Raw genomic sequence first — 17,611 nt, 5'->3', positions numbered from 1 at the left:
CCCACACCCATCTCACCTGTCCCCACCTGCCCCACACCCATCTCACCTGTCCCCACCTGCCCCACACCCATCTCACACCCAACACCTGTCCCCACCTGCCCCACACCCATCTCACCTGCCCCACATCCACCCCACACCTGTCCCCACCTGCCCCACACCCGCCCCACCTGCCCCACACCCATCTCACCTGCCCCACCCCTGCCCCACACCTGTCCCACACCTCTCACACCCCGCACCTCTCCCACCCACCCCACCTGCCCCACACCCATCTCACCTGCCCCACATCCACTCCACACCTGTCCCCACCTGCCCCATCTGCCCCACCCCCACCCCACACCCATCTCACACCCCACACCTGCCCCACACCCATCTCACCTGCCCCACACCTGCCCCACACCTGCCCCACACCTGTCCCACACCTCTCACACCCCACACCTGTCCCCGCCCCACACCCATCTCACCTGTCCCCACCTGCCCCAACCCCCCCCACATCCATCTCACCTGCCCCACATCCACCCCATACCTGCCCCACACCCGCCCCACCTGCCCCACACCCACCCCACACCCATCTCACCTGCCCCACATCACCCACCCCACACCTGCCCCACCTGCCCCACCCCCGCCCCACACCCATCTCACCTGTCCCCACCTGCCCCACACCTCTCACACCCCACCCCTGCCCCACACCCATCTCACCTGTCCCCACATCCACCCCACACCTGCCCCACACCTCTCACACCCCGCACCTCTCCCACCCACCCCACCTGCCCCACACCCATCTCACCTGCCCCATCTGCCCCACACCCACCTCACACCCATCTCACACCTGCCCCACACCTCTCACACCCCACACCTGTCCCACACCCATCTCACCTGCCCCACACCCGCCCCACACCCATCTCACATCTGCCCCACATCCACCCCACACCTGCCCCACCTGCCCCACACCTACCCCACACCTCTCACACCCCACACCTGTCCCCACCTGCCCCACACCCATCTCACACCTGCCCCACATCTCTCACACCCCACACCCCTCACACCCCACCACCCATCTCACCTGTCCCCACCTGCCCCACACCCATCTCACCTGCCCCACCCCCGCCCCACACCTCTCACACCCCACACCTGCCCCACACCCATCTCACCTGCCCCACACCTGTCCCCACCTGCTGCCCCACCCCTGCCCCACATCCACCCCACACCTGTCCCCACCGTCCCCACACCTCTCACACCCCACACCTGCCCCACACCCACCCCACACCCATCTCACACCCACCCCACACCCGCCCCACACCCATCTCACCTGCCCCACACCCGCCCCACCTGCCCCACCCCCGCCCCACACCCATCTCACCTGTCCCCACCCCCGCCCCACACCTGTCCCCGCCCCGCCCCGCCCCTGGGGCAGGTTACCTGGTGGAGAGGAAGAAGAAGGGCTCCCACCGCTGGATGAAGCTCAACTTCGAGGTGCTGCCGGCGCTGAGCTTCGAGTCCACGCGCATGATCGAGGGGGTCCTGTACGAGATGAGGGTCTTCGCCGTCAACGCCATCGGGGTCTCGGCCCCCAGCCTCAACACCCCCCCCTTCATGCCCATCGGTGAGCTGGGGGGGTCTGGGGGGGTTTGGGGGGGGCTGGGGGGGTCTGGGGGAGGTTTGGGGGGGGATTTGAGGGGTCCTGGAGGATTTGGGGGGGAATTTGGGGGGGATTTGGGGGGGATTTAGGGGGGGTTTGGGGGGGATTTGGGGGGGATTTGGGGGGGTCTAGGGGGGATTTGGGGAGGAGTTGGGGGGGAGTTGGGGGGGGTTTGAGGGTTTTTGGGGGGGATTTAGGGGGGGTTTGGGGGGGATTGGGGAGGAGTTGGGGGGCGTGGGGAGGGGGCAGGAGGGGGTTGAGGGTGTTTAGGGGGGCTTTGGGGGGGCTTTGGGGGGGTTTTGGGGGGGATTTGGGAGGGGTTTGGGGGGGTTTGGGGGGTGTGGGGGGGATTTGGGGGGGTTTGGGGGGGAGTTGGGGGGTTTTGGGGGATTTGGAGGAGGATTTGGGGGGGTTTTGGGGGGGTTTGGGGGGGATTGGGGAGGAGTTGGGGGGTTTGGGGGGGTTTTGGGGGGTTTGGGGGGGATTTGGGGGGTTCGGGGGGGATTTGGGGGGGATTTGGGGGGATTGGGGAGGGGTTAGTGGGGATTTGGGGAGGATTTGGGGGGGTTTGGGGAGGATTTGGGGGGGTTTGGGGGGATTTTGGGGGGGCTTGGGGGGGTTTGGGGGGGGATTTGGGGAGCATTTGGGGGGATTGGGGGGATTTGGGGAGGGGTTAGGAAAGGATTTGGGGGGTTTTGGGGGGGTTTTGGGGGGATTGGGGGGATTTGGGGGGTTTTGGGGAGGATTTGGGGGGTCCGGGGGGATTTGGGGGGGTTTGGGAGGTTTGGGGGGGTTTGGGGGGGAGTTGGGGGGGATTTGGGGAGGATTTGGGGGAAATTTGGGGGGTTTGGGGGGGATTTGGGGAGGAGTTGGGGGGTTTGGGGGGGATTTGGGGGGATTTGGGGAGGATTTGGTGAGGATTTGGGGGCTTTGGGGGGGTTTGGGGGGATTTTGGGGAGGATTTGGGGGGTTTGGGGGGGAGTTGGGGGGATTTGGGGGGTCTGGGGGGATTTGGGGGGGATTTGGGGGGGTTTTGGGGGATTTGGGGGATTTGGGGAGGATTTGGGGGGGTTTGGGGGGATTTTGGGGGGGTTTGGGGGGTTTTGAGGGGGTTTTGGAGGGGGTTTGGGGGAGGATTTGGGGGGGATTTGGGGAAATTTGGGGGATTTTGGGGGGGTTTGGGGGGGATTTGGGGAGGGTTTGGGGGGGTTTGGGGGGGGATTTGGGGAGCATTTGGGGGGATTGGGGGGATTTGGGGAGGGGTTAGGAAAGGATTTGGGGGGTTTTGGGGGGGTTTTGGGGGGATTGGGAGGATTTGGGGGGTTTGGGGGAGGATTTGGGGGGTTTGGGGGGGTTTTGGGGAGGATTTGGGGTGTCCTGGAGGGATTTGGGGAGGGGTTAGGGGGGATCTGAGGGGATTTGGGGGGGTTTAGGGAGGGTTGGGGGGGATTTGGGGGGATTTGGGGGAGGATTTTGGGGTCCTGGAGGGATTTGGGGGGATTTGGGGGGTCCTGCAGGGATTTGGGGAGGGGTCCTAGGAGACCTCTGGAGACATCTGGGGGGTCCTGAGGGGGATTTGGGGGGGATTTGAGAGAATTTGGGGAGATTTGGGGGGGATTTGGGGAGGATTTGAGGGAATTTGGGGGAGATTTGGGGGGGATTTGAGGGAATTTGGGGGAGATTTGGGGGGGATTTGAGAGAATTTGGGGAGGATTTGGGGGAATTTGGGGGAGATTTGGGGGGGATTTGAGGGAATTTGGGGAGATTTGGGGGGATTTGGGGAGGATTTGAGGGAATTTGGGGGAGATTCGGGGGGTCCCGAGGGGGATTCGGGTGAGATTCAGGTGAGATTTTGATTTTTGGGCTGAATCCCATTGAATTTTGTGACAATCCCGCGGATAATTTTGGGGATTCCTGGGATATTTTTTTTTTGGGGGGGGTTCAGGGGATATTTTTTGGGGGGTCCCCAAATCTGATTTTGGTTTTTTTTTGGGGGGGGGTCTCTCCCCGAAGCCCCCACGAGCGAACCCACTCACCTGAGCCTGGAGGACGTCACCGACACCACGGCCACCCTCAAGTGGCGCCCGCCCGAGCGCCTGGGGGCGGGGGGCATCGACGGCTACCTGGTGGAGTGGTGCCGAGAGGGGGGTAAGGGGCACCCCAAAAAATCGGGGGGACCCCAAAAATTTGGGGGGACCCCAAAAAAATCCGGGGGAGATCCGAAAAAATTCGAGGGAGATCTGAAAAGTTTGGGGGAATCTGGGAAATTTGGGGGGGAATCGAGGGGTGCCTGGTGGAGGGGGGGGGCCCTGAAATTTGGGGGGGGTCCAAAAATTTGGGGGGGGTCCAAAAATTTGGGGGTCCCCAAAAAAATCGGGGGGACCCCAAAAAAATTCGAGGGAGATCCGAAAAGTTTGGGGGAATCTGGGAAATTTGGGGTCGTCCCCAGCCCCAAAACCACAAAATGTGGAGCTGCCCCTGCCCCATAGCTCGGTCCCTGCCCCATAGCTCGGTGTCTCCTGCCCCATAGCCCGGTCCCTGCCCCATAGCCCGGTCCCTGCCCCATAGCTCGGTCCCTGCCCCATAGCTCGGTGTCTCCTGCCCCATAGCTCGGTCCCTGCCCCATAGCTCGGTCCCTGCCCCATAGCTCGGTCCCTGCCCCATAGCCCCCAGCCCCATAGCCCGGTCCCTGCCCCATAGCCCGGTCCCTGCCCCATAGCTCGGTCCCTGCCCCATAGCTCCCAGCCCCATAACCCCCTGCCCCATAGCCCCCTGCCCCATAGCCCGGTCCCTGCCCCATAGCTCGGTGTCTCCTGCCCCATAGCTCGGTCCCTGCCCCATAGCCCCCTGCCCCATAGCTCGGTCCCTGCCCCATAGCCCGGTCCCTGCCCCATAGCCCCCAGCCCCATAACCCCCTGCCCCATAGCCCGGTCCCTGCCCCATAGCCCCCTGCCCCATAGCCCGGTCCCTGCCCCATAGCCCCCTGCCCCATAGCTCGGTCCCTGCCCCATAGCCCGGTCCCTGCCCCATAGCCTGGTCCCTGCCCCATAGCTCCGTCCCTGCCCCATAGCTCGGTGTCTCCTGCCCCATAGCCCCCTGCCCCATAGCCCGGTCCCTGCCCCATAGCCCCGTGCCCCATAGCCCAGTCCCTGCCCCATAGCCCGGTCCCTGCCCCATAGCCCGGTCCCTGCCCCATAGCTTGGTCCCTGCCCCATAGCTCGGTCCCTGCCCCATAGCTCGGTCCCTGCCCCATAGCCCCCAGCCCCATAGCCCGGTCCCTGCCCCATAGCCCAGTCCCTGCCCCATAGCCCCCAGCCCCACATCTCCTGCCCCATAACCATCTGCCCCACATCTCCTGCCCCACAGATTCCACCTGGACCCCCGCTAACACGGAGCTGGTGGAGCCCCCAGCCCCATAACCCCCAGCCCCATAACCCCCAGCCCCATAACCCCAGTGTCTCCTGCCCCATAACCCCCAGCCCCATAACCCCCAGCCCCATAACCCCCAGCCCCACATCTCCTGCCCCACAGATTCCACCTGGACCCCCGCTAACACGGAGCTGGTGGAGCCCCCAGCCCCATAACCCCCAGCCCCATAACCCCCTGCCCCACATCTCCTGCCCCACAGATTCCACCTGGACCCCCGCCAACACGGAGCTGGTGGAGCCCCCAGCCCCATAACCCCCAGCCCCATAACCCCCAGCCCCATAACCCCTGGTTCTCCTGCCCCATAACCCCCCAGCCCCACATCTCCTGCCCCACAGATTCCACCTGGACCCCCGCTAACATGGAGCTGGTGGAGCCCCCAGCCCCATAACCCCCTGCCCCATAACCCCCTGCCCCATAACCCCAGTGTCTCCTGCCCCATAACCCCCAGCCCCACATCTCCTGCCCCACAGATTCCACCTGGACCCCCGCTAACACGGAGCTGGTGGAGCCCCCAGCCCCATAACCCCCAGCCCCACATCTCCTGCCCCATAGATTCCACCTGGACCCCCGCTAACATGGAGCTGCTGGAGCGCTGCGGGCTCCCAGCCCCATAACCCCCAGCCCCATAACCCCCAGCCCCACATCTCCTGCCCCACAGATTCCACCTGGACCCCCGCTAACACGGAGCTGGTGGAGCCCCCAGCCCCATAACCTCCAACCCCATAACCCCCAGCCCCACATCTCCTGCCCCATAACCTCCAACCCCACATCTCCTGCCCCACAGATTCCACCTGGACCCCCGCTAACACGGAGCTGGTGGAGCCCCCAGCCCCATAACCCCCTGCCCCACATCTCCTGCCCCACAGATTCCACCTGGACCCCCGCTAACACGGAGCTGGTGGAGCCCCCAGCCCCATAACCCCCTGCCCCACATCTCCTGCCCCACAGATTCCACCTGGACCCCCGCTAACACGGAGCTGGTGGAGCCCCCAGCCCCATAACCCCCTGCCCCACATCTCCTGCCCCACAGATTCCACCTGGACCCCCGCTAACACGGAGCTGGTGGAGCCCCCAGCCCCATAACCCCCTGCCCCATAACCCCCAGCCCCATAACCCCAGTGTCTCCTGCCCCATAACCCCCAGCCCCACATCTCCTGCCCCACAGATTCCACCTGGACCCCCGCTAACACGGAGCTGGTGGAGCCCCCAGCCCCATAACCTCCAGCCCCATAACCCCCTGCCCCACATCTCCTGCCCCATAACCATCTGCCCCACATCTCCTGCCCCACAGATTCCACCTGGACCCCCGCTAACACGGAGCTGGTGGAGCCCCCAGCCCCATAACCCCCAGCCCCATAACCCCAGTGTCTCCTGCCCCATAACCCCCAGCCCCATAACCCCAGTGTCTCCTGCCCCATAACCCCCAGCCCCACATCTCCTGCCCCACAGATTCCACCTGGACCCCCGCTAACACGGAGCTGGTGGAGCCCCCAGCCCCATAACCCCCAGCCCCATAACCCCCAGCCCCATAACCCTGGGTTCTCCTGCCCCATAACCCCCAGCCCCACATCTCCTGCCCCATAGATTCCACCTGGACCCCCGCTAACACGGAGCTGGTGGAGCGCTGCGGGCTGACGGTTCGGGGGCTCCCCACGGGGGAGAAGCTCCTGTTCCGCGTGGTTGGGGTGAACATCGCGGGGCGCAGCCCCCCGGCCACCATGGCCCAGCCCGTCACCATCCGCGAGATCGTGGGTGAGACCCCCGGGGGGACCCCAAAATTCCGGGGGGAACTGGGGGGGGAACCCCAAAATTCTGGGGGGAACTGGGGGGGGAAACCCCAAAATTCTGGGGGGAACTGGGGGGGGAAACCCCAAAATTTGGGGGGGAATTCGGGGGGGAAACCCCAAAATTCTGGGGGGAATTGGGGGGGGAAACCCCAAAATTCTGGGGGGATTTGGGGGGAAACCCCAAAATTCTGGGGGGATTTTGGGGGGGACACCCCGGAATTTTGGGGGGATTTTGGGGGGGACACCCCAAAATTCTGGGGGGAACTGGGGGGGGAAACCCCAAAATTTGGGGGGGATTTGGGGGGGACACCCCAAAATTCTGGGGGGAAACCCCAAAATTCTGGGGGGAATTGGGGGGGAAACCCCAAAATTCTGGGGGGAAACCCCAAAATTTGGGGGGGATTTGGGGGGGACACCCCAAAATCCTGGGGGGAAACCCCAAAATTCCGGGGGGAATTGGGGAGGAAACCCCAAAATTTGGGGTGGATTTGGGGGGAAACCCCAAAATTTGGGGGGGATTTGGGGGGGACACCCCAAAATTCTGGGGGGATTTGGGGGGAAACCCCAAAATTTGGGGGGGAATTGGGGGGGAAAACCCCAAAATTCTGGGGGGATTTGGGGGGGACACCCCAAAATTCTTGAGGGATTTGGGGGGGACACCCCAAAATTCCGGGGGGAATTGGGGAGGAATCCCCAAAATTTGGGGGGGATTTGGGGGGGACACCCCAAAATTCTGGGGGGAAACCCCAAAATTTGGGGGGGATTTGGGGGGAAACCCCAAAATTCTGGGGGGATTTGGGGGAAAACCCCAAAATTCTGGGGGGACACCCCAAAATTCTGGGGGGAATTGGGGGGGGACACCCCAAAATTCTGGGGGGAATTGGGGGGGACACCCCAAAATTCTGGGGGGAATTGGGGGGGACACCCCAAAATTCTGGGGGGAAACCCCAAAATTTGGGGGGGATTTGGGGGGGACACCCCGGAATTCTGGGGGGATTTTGGGGGGGACACCCCGGAATTTTGGGGGGTGGGGGATGGGGGGAAATGGGGGGGGTTTGTAAGTGGGGGGGTCCCTAAAATCAGGGGGGGTAAATTAAAGGGGGGGTCCCTAAAATGAGGGGGGGTCCCAAAAATAGCGGGGAGCCCAAAAATGGGGATGGGAAGCCAAAAATGGGACCCCAAAAATGAGGAGGGGACCCCAAAAATGGGGAGGGGACCCCAAGAATGGGAGGGGTCCCAAAAATGGGGGGAGGAACCCAAAAACGGGACCCCAAAAATGAGGAAGGGACCCCAAAATTGGGATCCCAAAAATGGGGAGGGGACCCCAAAAATGGGGAGGGGACCCAAAAACGGGACCCCAAAAATGGGGGGAGAAACCCAAAAATGGGACCCCAAAAATGGGGAGGGGACCCCAAAAATGGGGGGAGAATCCCAAAATGGGACCCCAAAAATGGGGAGGGGACCCCAAGAAGGGGAGGGGACCCCAAGAATGGGAGGGGTCCCAAAAATGGGGGGAGGATCCCAAAAACGGGACCCCAAAAATGGGGAGGGGACCCCAAAATTGGGGAGGGGACCCAAAAACGGGACCCCAAAAGTGGGGAGGGGACCCCAAAAATGGGGAGAGGACCCCAAGAATGGGAGGGGTCCCAAAAATGGGGGGAGAAACCCAAAAACGGGACCCCAAAAATGTGGAGGGGACCCCAAAAATGGGGGGAGAATCCCAAAATGGGACCCCAAAAATGGGGAGGGGACCCCAAAAATGAGGAGGAGATGCCAAACATGAGGAGAGGACCCCAAAAATGGGAAGGGGATCCCAAAAACGGGACCCCAAAAGTGAGGAGGGGACCCCAAGAATGGGGAGGGGATCCTAAAAACGGGACCCCAAAAATGAGGAAGGGACCCCAAAATTGGGATCCCAAAATTGGGGAGGGGAACCCCAAGAATGGGAGAGACCCCAAAAATGGGGAGGGGACCCCAAGAATGGGGAGGGGACCCAAAAACGGGACCCCAAAAATGGGGGGAGAAACCCAAAATGGGACCCCAAAAATGGGAAGAGAAACCCAAAAATGGGACCCCAAAAATGGGGAGGGGACCCCAAAAATGGGGGGAGGAACCCAAAAACGGGACCCCAAAAATGAGGAAGGGACCCCAAAATTGGGGAGGGGAACCCCAAGAATGGGAGAGACCCCAAAAATGGGGGGCGGGGGCTTCTGCCCCATAGATTCCACCCCCCCCCCCACCCCCCAAATATCTCCCGACCCCCCCCAGAGCGCCCCAAAATCCGCCTGCCCCGGCACCTGCGGCAGACGTACGTGAGGAAGGTGGGGGAGCAGGTGAACCTCGTCATCCCCTTCCAGGTGAGAGCGGCACCCCAAAATCTATAGGGACGGCTCTGCCCCATAGATTCATCGGGGTGATTCAGCCCCATAGATTCATCGGGGTGATTCAGTGCTATAGGGACGGCTCTGCCCCATAGATTCATTGGGGTGATTCAGTGCTATAGGGACGGCTCTGCCCCATAGATTCATCGGGGTGATTCAGCCCCATAGATTTATTGGGGTGATTCAGCCCCATAGTTTTATCGGGGTGATTCAGCCCCATAGTTTTATCGGGGTGATTCAGCCCCATAGATTCATCGGGGTGATTCAGCCCCATAGATTTATCGGGGTGATTCAGCCCCATAGATTCATTGGGGTGATTCAGCCCCATAGATTTATCGGGGTGATTCAGCCCCATAGATTCATTGGGGTGATTCAGCCCCATAGATTTATTGAGGTGATTCAGCCCCATAGATTCATCGGGGTGATTCAGCCCCATAGATTTATCGGGGTGATTCAGCCCCATAGAGACGGCTCTGCCCCATAGATTCATTGGGGTGATTCAGCCCCATAGATTCATCGGGGTGATTCAGCCCCATAGATTTATTGGGGTTACTTGGCCCCATAGGGACAGCTCTGCCCCATAGATTCATCGAGGTGATTCAGTGCTATAGGGACAGCTCTGCCCCATAGATTTAATGGGGTGATTCAGCCCTATAGGGACGGCTCTGCCCCATAGATCCATCGGGGTGATTCAGCCCCATAGATTTAATGGGGTTATTGGCCCCACAGGGACGGCTCTGCCCCATAGATTCATTGGGGTGATTCAGTGCTATAGGGACAGCTCTGCCCCATAGATTCATCGGGGTGATTCAGCCCCATAGAGACGGCTCTGCCCCATAGATTCATTGGGGTGATTCAGCCCCATAGATTTATTGGGGTGATTCAGCCCCATAGATTCATCGGGGTGATTCAGCCCCATAGATTTAATGGGGTGATTCAGCCCTATAGGGACGGCTCTGCCCCATAGATTCATTGGGGTGATTCAGTGCTATAGGGACGGCTCTGCCCCATAGATTCATCGGGGTGATTCAGTGCTATAGGGACAGCTCTGCCCCATAGATTCATCGGGGTGATTCAGCCCCATAGATTTAATGGGGTGATTCAGTCCTATAGGGACAGCTCTGCCCCATAGATTCATCGGGGTGATTCAGCCCCATAGATTTATTGGGGTGATTCAGCTCTATAGGGATGGCTCTGCCCCATAGATTCATTGGGATGACTCGGCCCCATAGATTCATCGGGGTGATTCAGTGCTATAGGGACGGCTCTGCCCCATAGATTCATCGGGGTGATTCAGCCCCATAGATTCATCGGGGTGATTCAGCCCCATAGAGACGGCTCTGCCCCATAGATTCATTGGGGTGATTCAGCTCTATAGGGACGGCTCTGCCCCATAGATTCATCGGGGTGATTCAGCCCCATAGATTTATTGGGGTGATTCAGCTCTATAGGGATGGCTCTGCCCCATAGATTCATTGGGATGACTCGGCCCCATAGATTCATCGGGGTGATTCAGTGCTATAGGGACGGCTCTGCCCCATAGATTCATCGGGGTGATTCAGCCCCATAGATTCATCGGGGTGATTCAGCCCCATAGGGACAGCTCTGCCCCATAGATTCATCGGGGTGACTCGGCCCCATAGTTTTATCGTGGTGATTCACCCCATAGATTCATCGGGGTGATTCAGCCCCATAGATTTATTGGGGTGATTCAGCCCCATAGATTTATTGGGGTGATTCAGCCCCATAGTTTTATCGGGGTCATTCAGCCCCATAGATTCATTGGGGTGACTCGGCCCTATAGGGACGGCTCTGCCCCATAGATTTAATGGGGTGATTCAGTGCTATAGGGACGGCTCTGCCCCATAGATTCATTGGGGTGATTCAGCTCTATAGGGACGGCTCTGCCCCATAGATTCATTGGGGTGATTCAGCTCTATAGGGACGGCTCTGCCCCATAGATTCATTGGGGTGATTCAGCCCTATAGGGACGGCCCAGCCCCATAGATCCCACAGGGAGCTCTTAGCCCCACAGCCCCATAGATCCCATAGACCCCATAGGGATAACTGAACCCCACAGCCCCACAGATCCCACAGCCCCACAACCCCATAGATCCCACAAATCCATAGATTCCACAGCCCCACAGATCCATAGATCCCCACAGCCCCATACACCCCACAACCCCACAGCCCCATAGATCCCACAAACCCATAGATCCCACAGCCCCCACAGCCCCATAGATCCCATAGATCCCACAGCCCCATAGATCCCATAGATCCCACAGCCCCATAGATCCCACAGATCCCACAGCCCCATAGATCCCACAGCCCCATAGATCCCATAGATCCCACAGCCCCATAGATCCCATAGATCCCATAGACCCCACAGCCCCATAGACCCCCCAGCCCCATAGACCCCATTGATCTCACAGCCCCATAGACCCCATAGACCCCACAGATCCCCTAGACCCCACAGCCCCATAGATCCCACAGCCCCATAGACCCCATAGATCCCACAGCCCCATAGACCCCACGGCCCCACAGATCCCACAGCCCCACAGCCCCATAGATCCCATAGACCCCACAGCCCCATAGACCCCCCAGCCCCATAGACCCCAAAGATCCCACAGCCCCATAGACCCCACAGCCCCATAGACCCCACGGCCCCACAGATCCCACAGCCCCACAGCCCCATAGATCTCACAGCCCCATAGACCCCACAGCCCCATAGACCCCATAGATCCCATAGACCCCATAGATGTCACAGCCCCATAGACCCCCCAGCCCCATAGACCCCATTGATCCCACAGCCCCATAGATCCCATAGACCCCCCAGCCCCATAGACCCCATAGACCCCATAGACCCCCCAGCCCCCCACCCCCACCTCTCAACAAGCCCCTCCCCCTTTCCCCGCAGGGCAAGCCCCGCCCCCAAGTGACGTGGACGAAGGAGGGCGGGGCCCTGGGCGAGGACGTGCACGTGCGCACCTCGGAGCGCGACAGCGTGTTCTTCATCCGCGCCGCCGCCAGGGGGCACTCGGGGCGCTACGGGCTGAGCGTGCGCATCGAGGGCATGGAGGACACGGCCGACATCAGACTGCGCGTCGTTGGTAACTGGGATAAACTGGGATAAACTGGGATGGGTTACTGGGAGCACTGGGGTTGGTTACTGGGAGCACTGGGAGCACTGGGATTGGTTACTGAGAGCACTGGGATTGGTTACTGGGAGCACTGGGATTGGTTACTGGGAGCACTGGGAGCACTGGGAGCACTGGGAGCACTGGGAGCACTGGGATTGGTTACTGGGAGCACTGGGAGCACTGGGAGCACTGGGAGCACTGAGAGCACTGGGATTGGTTACTGGGAGCACTGGGAGCACTGGGATGGGTTACTGGGAGCACTGGGAGCACTGGGATGGGTTACTGGGAGCACTGGGAGCACTGGGAGCACTGGGAGCACTGGGAGCACTGGGATTGGTTACTGGGAGCACTGGGAGCACTGGGAGCACTGGGAGCACTGGGATTGGTTACTGGGAGCACTGGGGGCACTGGGCTGAGCGTGCGCATCGAGGGCATGGAGGACACGGCCGACATCAGACTGCGCGTCGTTGGTAACTGGGATAAACTGGGATGGGTTACTGGGAGCACTGGGAGCACTGGGAGCACTGGGATTGGTTACTGGGAGCACTGGGATTGGTTACTGGGAGCACTGGGAGCACTGGGATGGGTTACTGGGAGCACTGGGATTGGTTACTGGGAGCACTGGGATTGGTTACTGGGAGCACTGGGAGCACTGGGCTGAGCGTGCGCATCGAGGGCATGGAGGACACGGCCGAGATCCGGCTGCGCGTCGTTGGTAACTGGGATAAACTGGGATAAACTGGGATGGGTTACTGGGAGCACTGGGAGCACTGGGATTGGTTACTGGGAGCACTGGGAGCACTGGGCTGAGCGTGCGCATCGAGGGCATGGAGGACACGGCCGAGATCCGGCTGCGCGTCGTTGGTAACTGGGAGGGACTGGGAGGGACTGGGAGGGACTGGGATGAGATTGAGAGGGACTGGGATTGGATTGAGAGGGACTGGGATGAGATTGAGAGGGACTGGGAGGGACTGGGATGGGATTGAGAGGGACTGGGATGGACTGGGATTGAACTGGGATGGGATTGAGAGGGACTGGGATGGACTGGGATGGACTGGGATGGACTGGGATAAACTGGGAGCACTGGGATGGGTTACTGGGAGCACTGGGAGCACTGGGAGCACTGGGATGGGTTACTGGGAGCACTGGGAGCACTGGGATTGGTTACTGGGAGCACTGGGAGCACTGGGCTGAGCGTGCGCATCGAGGGCATGGAGGACACGGCCGAGATCCGGCTGCGCGTCGTTGGTAACTGGGATGAACTGGGAGGGACTGGGATGGACTGGGATGGGTTACTGGGAGCACTGGGATTGGTTACTGGGAGCACTGGGAGCACTGGGAGCACTGGGATTGGTTACTGGGAGCACTGGGAGCACTGGGCTGAGCGTGCGCATCGAGGGCATGGAGGACACGGCCGACATCCGGCTGCGCGTCGTTGGTAACTGGGATAAACTGGGATGGACTGGGATGGACTGGGATGGACTGGGATGGACTGGGAGCACTGGGATTGGTTACTGGGAGCACTGGGAGCACTGGGATGGGTTACTGGGAGCACTGGGAGCACTGGGAGCACTGGGCTGAGCGTGCGCATCGAGGGCATGGAGGACACGGCCGAGATCAGACTGCGCATCGTTGGTAACTGGGATGGACTGGGATGGACTGGGATGGACTGGGATGGGATTGAGAGGGACTGGGATGGACTGGGATTGAACTGGGATGGACTGGGATGAGATTGAGAGGGACTGGGAGGGACTGGGATGGGATTGAGAGGGACTGGGATGGACTGGGATTGAACTGGGATGGACTGGGATGGACTGGGATGGACTGGGAGCACTGGGATTGGTTACTGGGAGCACTGGGATTGGTTACTGGGAGCACTGGGAGCACTGGGAGCACTGGGATTGGTTACTGGGAGCACTGGGAGCACTGGGCTGAGCGTGCGCATCGAGGGCATGGAGGACACGGCCGAGATCAGACTGCGCGTCGTTGGTAACTGGGATAAACTGGGAGGGACTGGGATTGGTTACTGGGAGCACTGGGATGGGTTACTGGGAGCACTGGGGTTGGTTACTGGGAGCACTGGGAGGGACTGGGATTGGTTACTGGGAGCACTGGGATTGGTTACTGGGAGCACTGGGAGCACTGGGAGCACTGGGAGCACTGGGATTGGTTACTGGGAGCACTGGGAGCACTGGGATTGGTTACTGGGAGCACTGGGAGCACTGGGATTGGTTACTGGGAGCACTGGGATTGGTTACTGGGAGCACTGGGAGCACTGGGATTGGTTACTGGGAGCACTGGGAGCACTGGGATTGGTTACTGGGAGCACTGGGAGCACTGGGATGGGTTACTGGGAGCACTGGGATTGGTTACTGGGAGCACTGGGAGCACTGGGGTTGGTTACTGGGAGCACTGGGAGCACTGGGATTGGTTACTGGGAGCACTGGGAGCACTGGGATGGGTTACTGGGAGCACTGGGAGCACTGGGAGCACTGGGATTGGTTACTGGGAGCACTGGGATTGGTTACTGGGAGCACTGGGATTGGTTACTGGGAGCACTGGGATTGGTTACTGGGAGCACTGGGATTGGTTACTGGGAGCACTGGGATTGGTTACTGGGAGCACTGGGAGCACTGGGCTGAGCGTGCGCATCGAGGGCATGGAGGACACGGCCGAGATCCGGCTGCGCGTCGTTGGTAACTGGGATAAACTGGGAGGGACTGGGATGGACTGGGATGGGATTGAGAGGGACTGGGATGGACTGGGATTGAACTGGGATGGACTGGGATGAGATTGAGAGGGACTGGGAGGGACTGGGATGGGATTGAGAGGGACTGGGATGGACTGGGAGGGACTGGGATGGGACTGGGATGGGTTACTGGGAGCACTGGGAGCACTGGGATTGGTTACTGGGAGCACTGGGATTGGTTACTGGGAGCACTGGGAGCACTGGGAGCACTGGGATTGGTTACTGGGAGCACTGGGAGCACTGGGATTGGTTACTGGGAGCACTGGGATGGGTTACTGGGAGCACTGGGATTGGTTACTGGGAGCACTGGGAGCACTGGGAGCACTGGGAGCACTGGGATTGGTTACTGGGAGCACTGGGATGGGTTACTGGGAGCACTGGGAGCACTGGGATTGGTTACTGGGAGCACTGGGATTGGTTACTGGGAGCACTGGGAGCACTGGGGTTGGTTACTGGGAGCACTGGGATTGGTTACTGGGAGCACTGGGAGCACTGGGGGCACTGGGATGGGTTACTGGGAGCACTGGGATTGGTTACTGGGAGCACTGGGATTGGTTACTGGGAGCACTGGGAGCACTGGGCTGAGCGTGCGCATCGAGGGCATGGAGGACACGGCCGAGATCCGGCTGCGCGTCGTCGGTAACTGGGATAAACTGGGATGGACTGGGATGGACTGGGAGGGACTGGGATTGGATTGAGAGGGACTGGAATGGGACTGGGATGGACTGGGATGGACTGGGATTGAACTGGGATGGGATTGAGAGGGACTGGGATGGACTGGGATGGACTGGGATAAACTGGGAGCACTGGGATGGGTTACTGGGAGCACTGGGAGCACTGGGAGCACTGGGATGGGTTACTGGGAGCACTGGGAGCACTGGGAGCACTGGGATTGGTTACTGGGAGCACTGGGATTGGTTACTGGGAGCACTGGGAGCACTGGGCTGAGCGTGCGCATCGAGGGCATGGAGGACACGGCCGACATCCGGCTGCGCGTCGTTGGTAACTGGGAGGGACTGGGAGGGACTGGGAGGGACTGGGAGGGACTGGGATGGACTGGGATTGAACTGGGATTGAACTGGGATTGAACTGGGATGGACTGGGATGGACTGGGAGGGACTGGGATTGAACTGGGATGGACTGGGATGGACTGGGATGGACTGGGATGGACTGGGAGGGACTGGGATTGAACTGGGATGGACTGGGATGGACTGGGAGGGACTGGGATTGAACTGGGATGGACTGGGATGGACTGGGATGGACTGGGATGGACTGGGATTGAACTGGGATTGAACTGGGATTGAACTGGGAGCACTGGGAGCACTGGGATTGGTTACTGGGATGGACTGGGAGCACTGGGAGCACTGGGAGCACTGGGATTGGTTACTGGGAGCACTGGGATTGGTTACTGGGAGCACTGGGAGCACTGGGATTGGTTACTGGGAGCACTGGGATTGGTTACTGGGAGCACTGGGATTGGTTACTGGGAGCACTGGGAGCACTGGGAGCACTGGGATTGGTTACTGGGAGCACTGGGATTGGTTACTGGGAGCACTGGGAGCACTGGGCTGAGCGTGCGCATCGAGGGCATGGAGGACACGGCCGACATCAGACTGCGCGTCGTTGGTAACTGGGATAAACTGGGATGGACTGGGATTGAACTGGGATGGACTGGGATGGACTGGGATTGAACTGGGATGGACTGGGATGGACTGGGAGGGACTGGGAGGGACTGGGATGGGATTGAGAGGGACTGGGATGGACTGGGAGGGACTGGGATGGGACTGGGATGGGTTACTGGGAGCACTGGGAGCACTGGGATTGGTTACTGGGAGCACTGGGATTGGTTACTGGGAGCACTGGGAGCACTGGGATTGGTTACTGGGAGCACTGGGATTGGTTACTGGGAGCACTGGGAGCACTGGGATTGGTTACTGGGAGCACTGGGAGCACTGGGATGGGTTACTGGGAGCACTGGGATTGGTTACTGGGAGCACTGGGAGCACTGGGATTGGTTACTGGGAGCACTGGGAGCACTGGGATTGGTTACTGGGAGCACTGGGAGCACTGGGAGCACTGGGATTGGTTACTGGGAGCACTGGGATTGGTTACTGGGAGCACTGGGAGCACTGGGCTGAGCGTGCGCATCGAGGGCATGGAGGACACGGCCGAGATCAGACTGCGCGTCGTTGGTAACTGGGATAAACTGGGATGGACTGGGATGGACTGGGATGGGAACTGGGATGGACTGGGAATGGTTACTGGGAGCACTGGGAGCACTGGGAGCACTGGGATTGGTTACTGGGAGCACTGGGAGCACTGGGAGCACTGGGATTGGTTACTGGGAGCACTGGGATTGGTTACTGGGAGCACTGGGAGCACTGGGATGGGTTACTGGGAGCACTGGGATTGGTTACTGGGAGCACTGGGGTTGGTTACTGGGAGCACTGGGATTGGTTACTGGGAGCACTGGGAGCACTGGGATGGGT

The 17,611-nt window shown here is 60.6% G+C and overlaps 1 protein-coding gene across 4 annotated transcripts in view; it reads left to right on the top strand.

Moving 5' to 3' along the window:
• MYBPC2 (myosin binding protein C2) overlaps positions 1-17,611 on the top strand; it is a 90,110-nt gene that overhangs the window by 54,197 nt on the left and 18,302 nt on the right. For all 4 annotated transcript variants that reach the window (XM_086871606.1, XM_086871607.1, XM_086871605.1 and 1 more), the window contains exons 20-24: positions 1,412-1,600; positions 3,650-3,784; positions 6,650-6,817; positions 9,121-9,209; positions 12,151-12,343. In XM_086871606.1, coding sequence (XP_086727732.1) covers positions 1,412-1,600; positions 3,650-3,784; positions 6,650-6,817; positions 9,121-9,209; positions 12,151-12,343 — 774 coding nt within the window. The remainder of the gene's footprint in view (positions 1-1,411; positions 1,601-3,649; positions 3,785-6,649; positions 6,818-9,120; positions 9,210-12,150; positions 12,344-17,611) is intronic.

Source organism: Cyanistes caeruleus, chromosome 36 (genome assembly GCF_971803275.1).
Source record: "Cyanistes caeruleus chromosome 36, bCyaCae1.hap1.1, whole genome shotgun sequence".
NCBI lineage: Eukaryota > Metazoa > Chordata > Aves > Passeriformes > Paridae > Cyanistes > Cyanistes caeruleus.
This window is presented reverse-complemented; position numbering and strand designations above follow the sequence as displayed.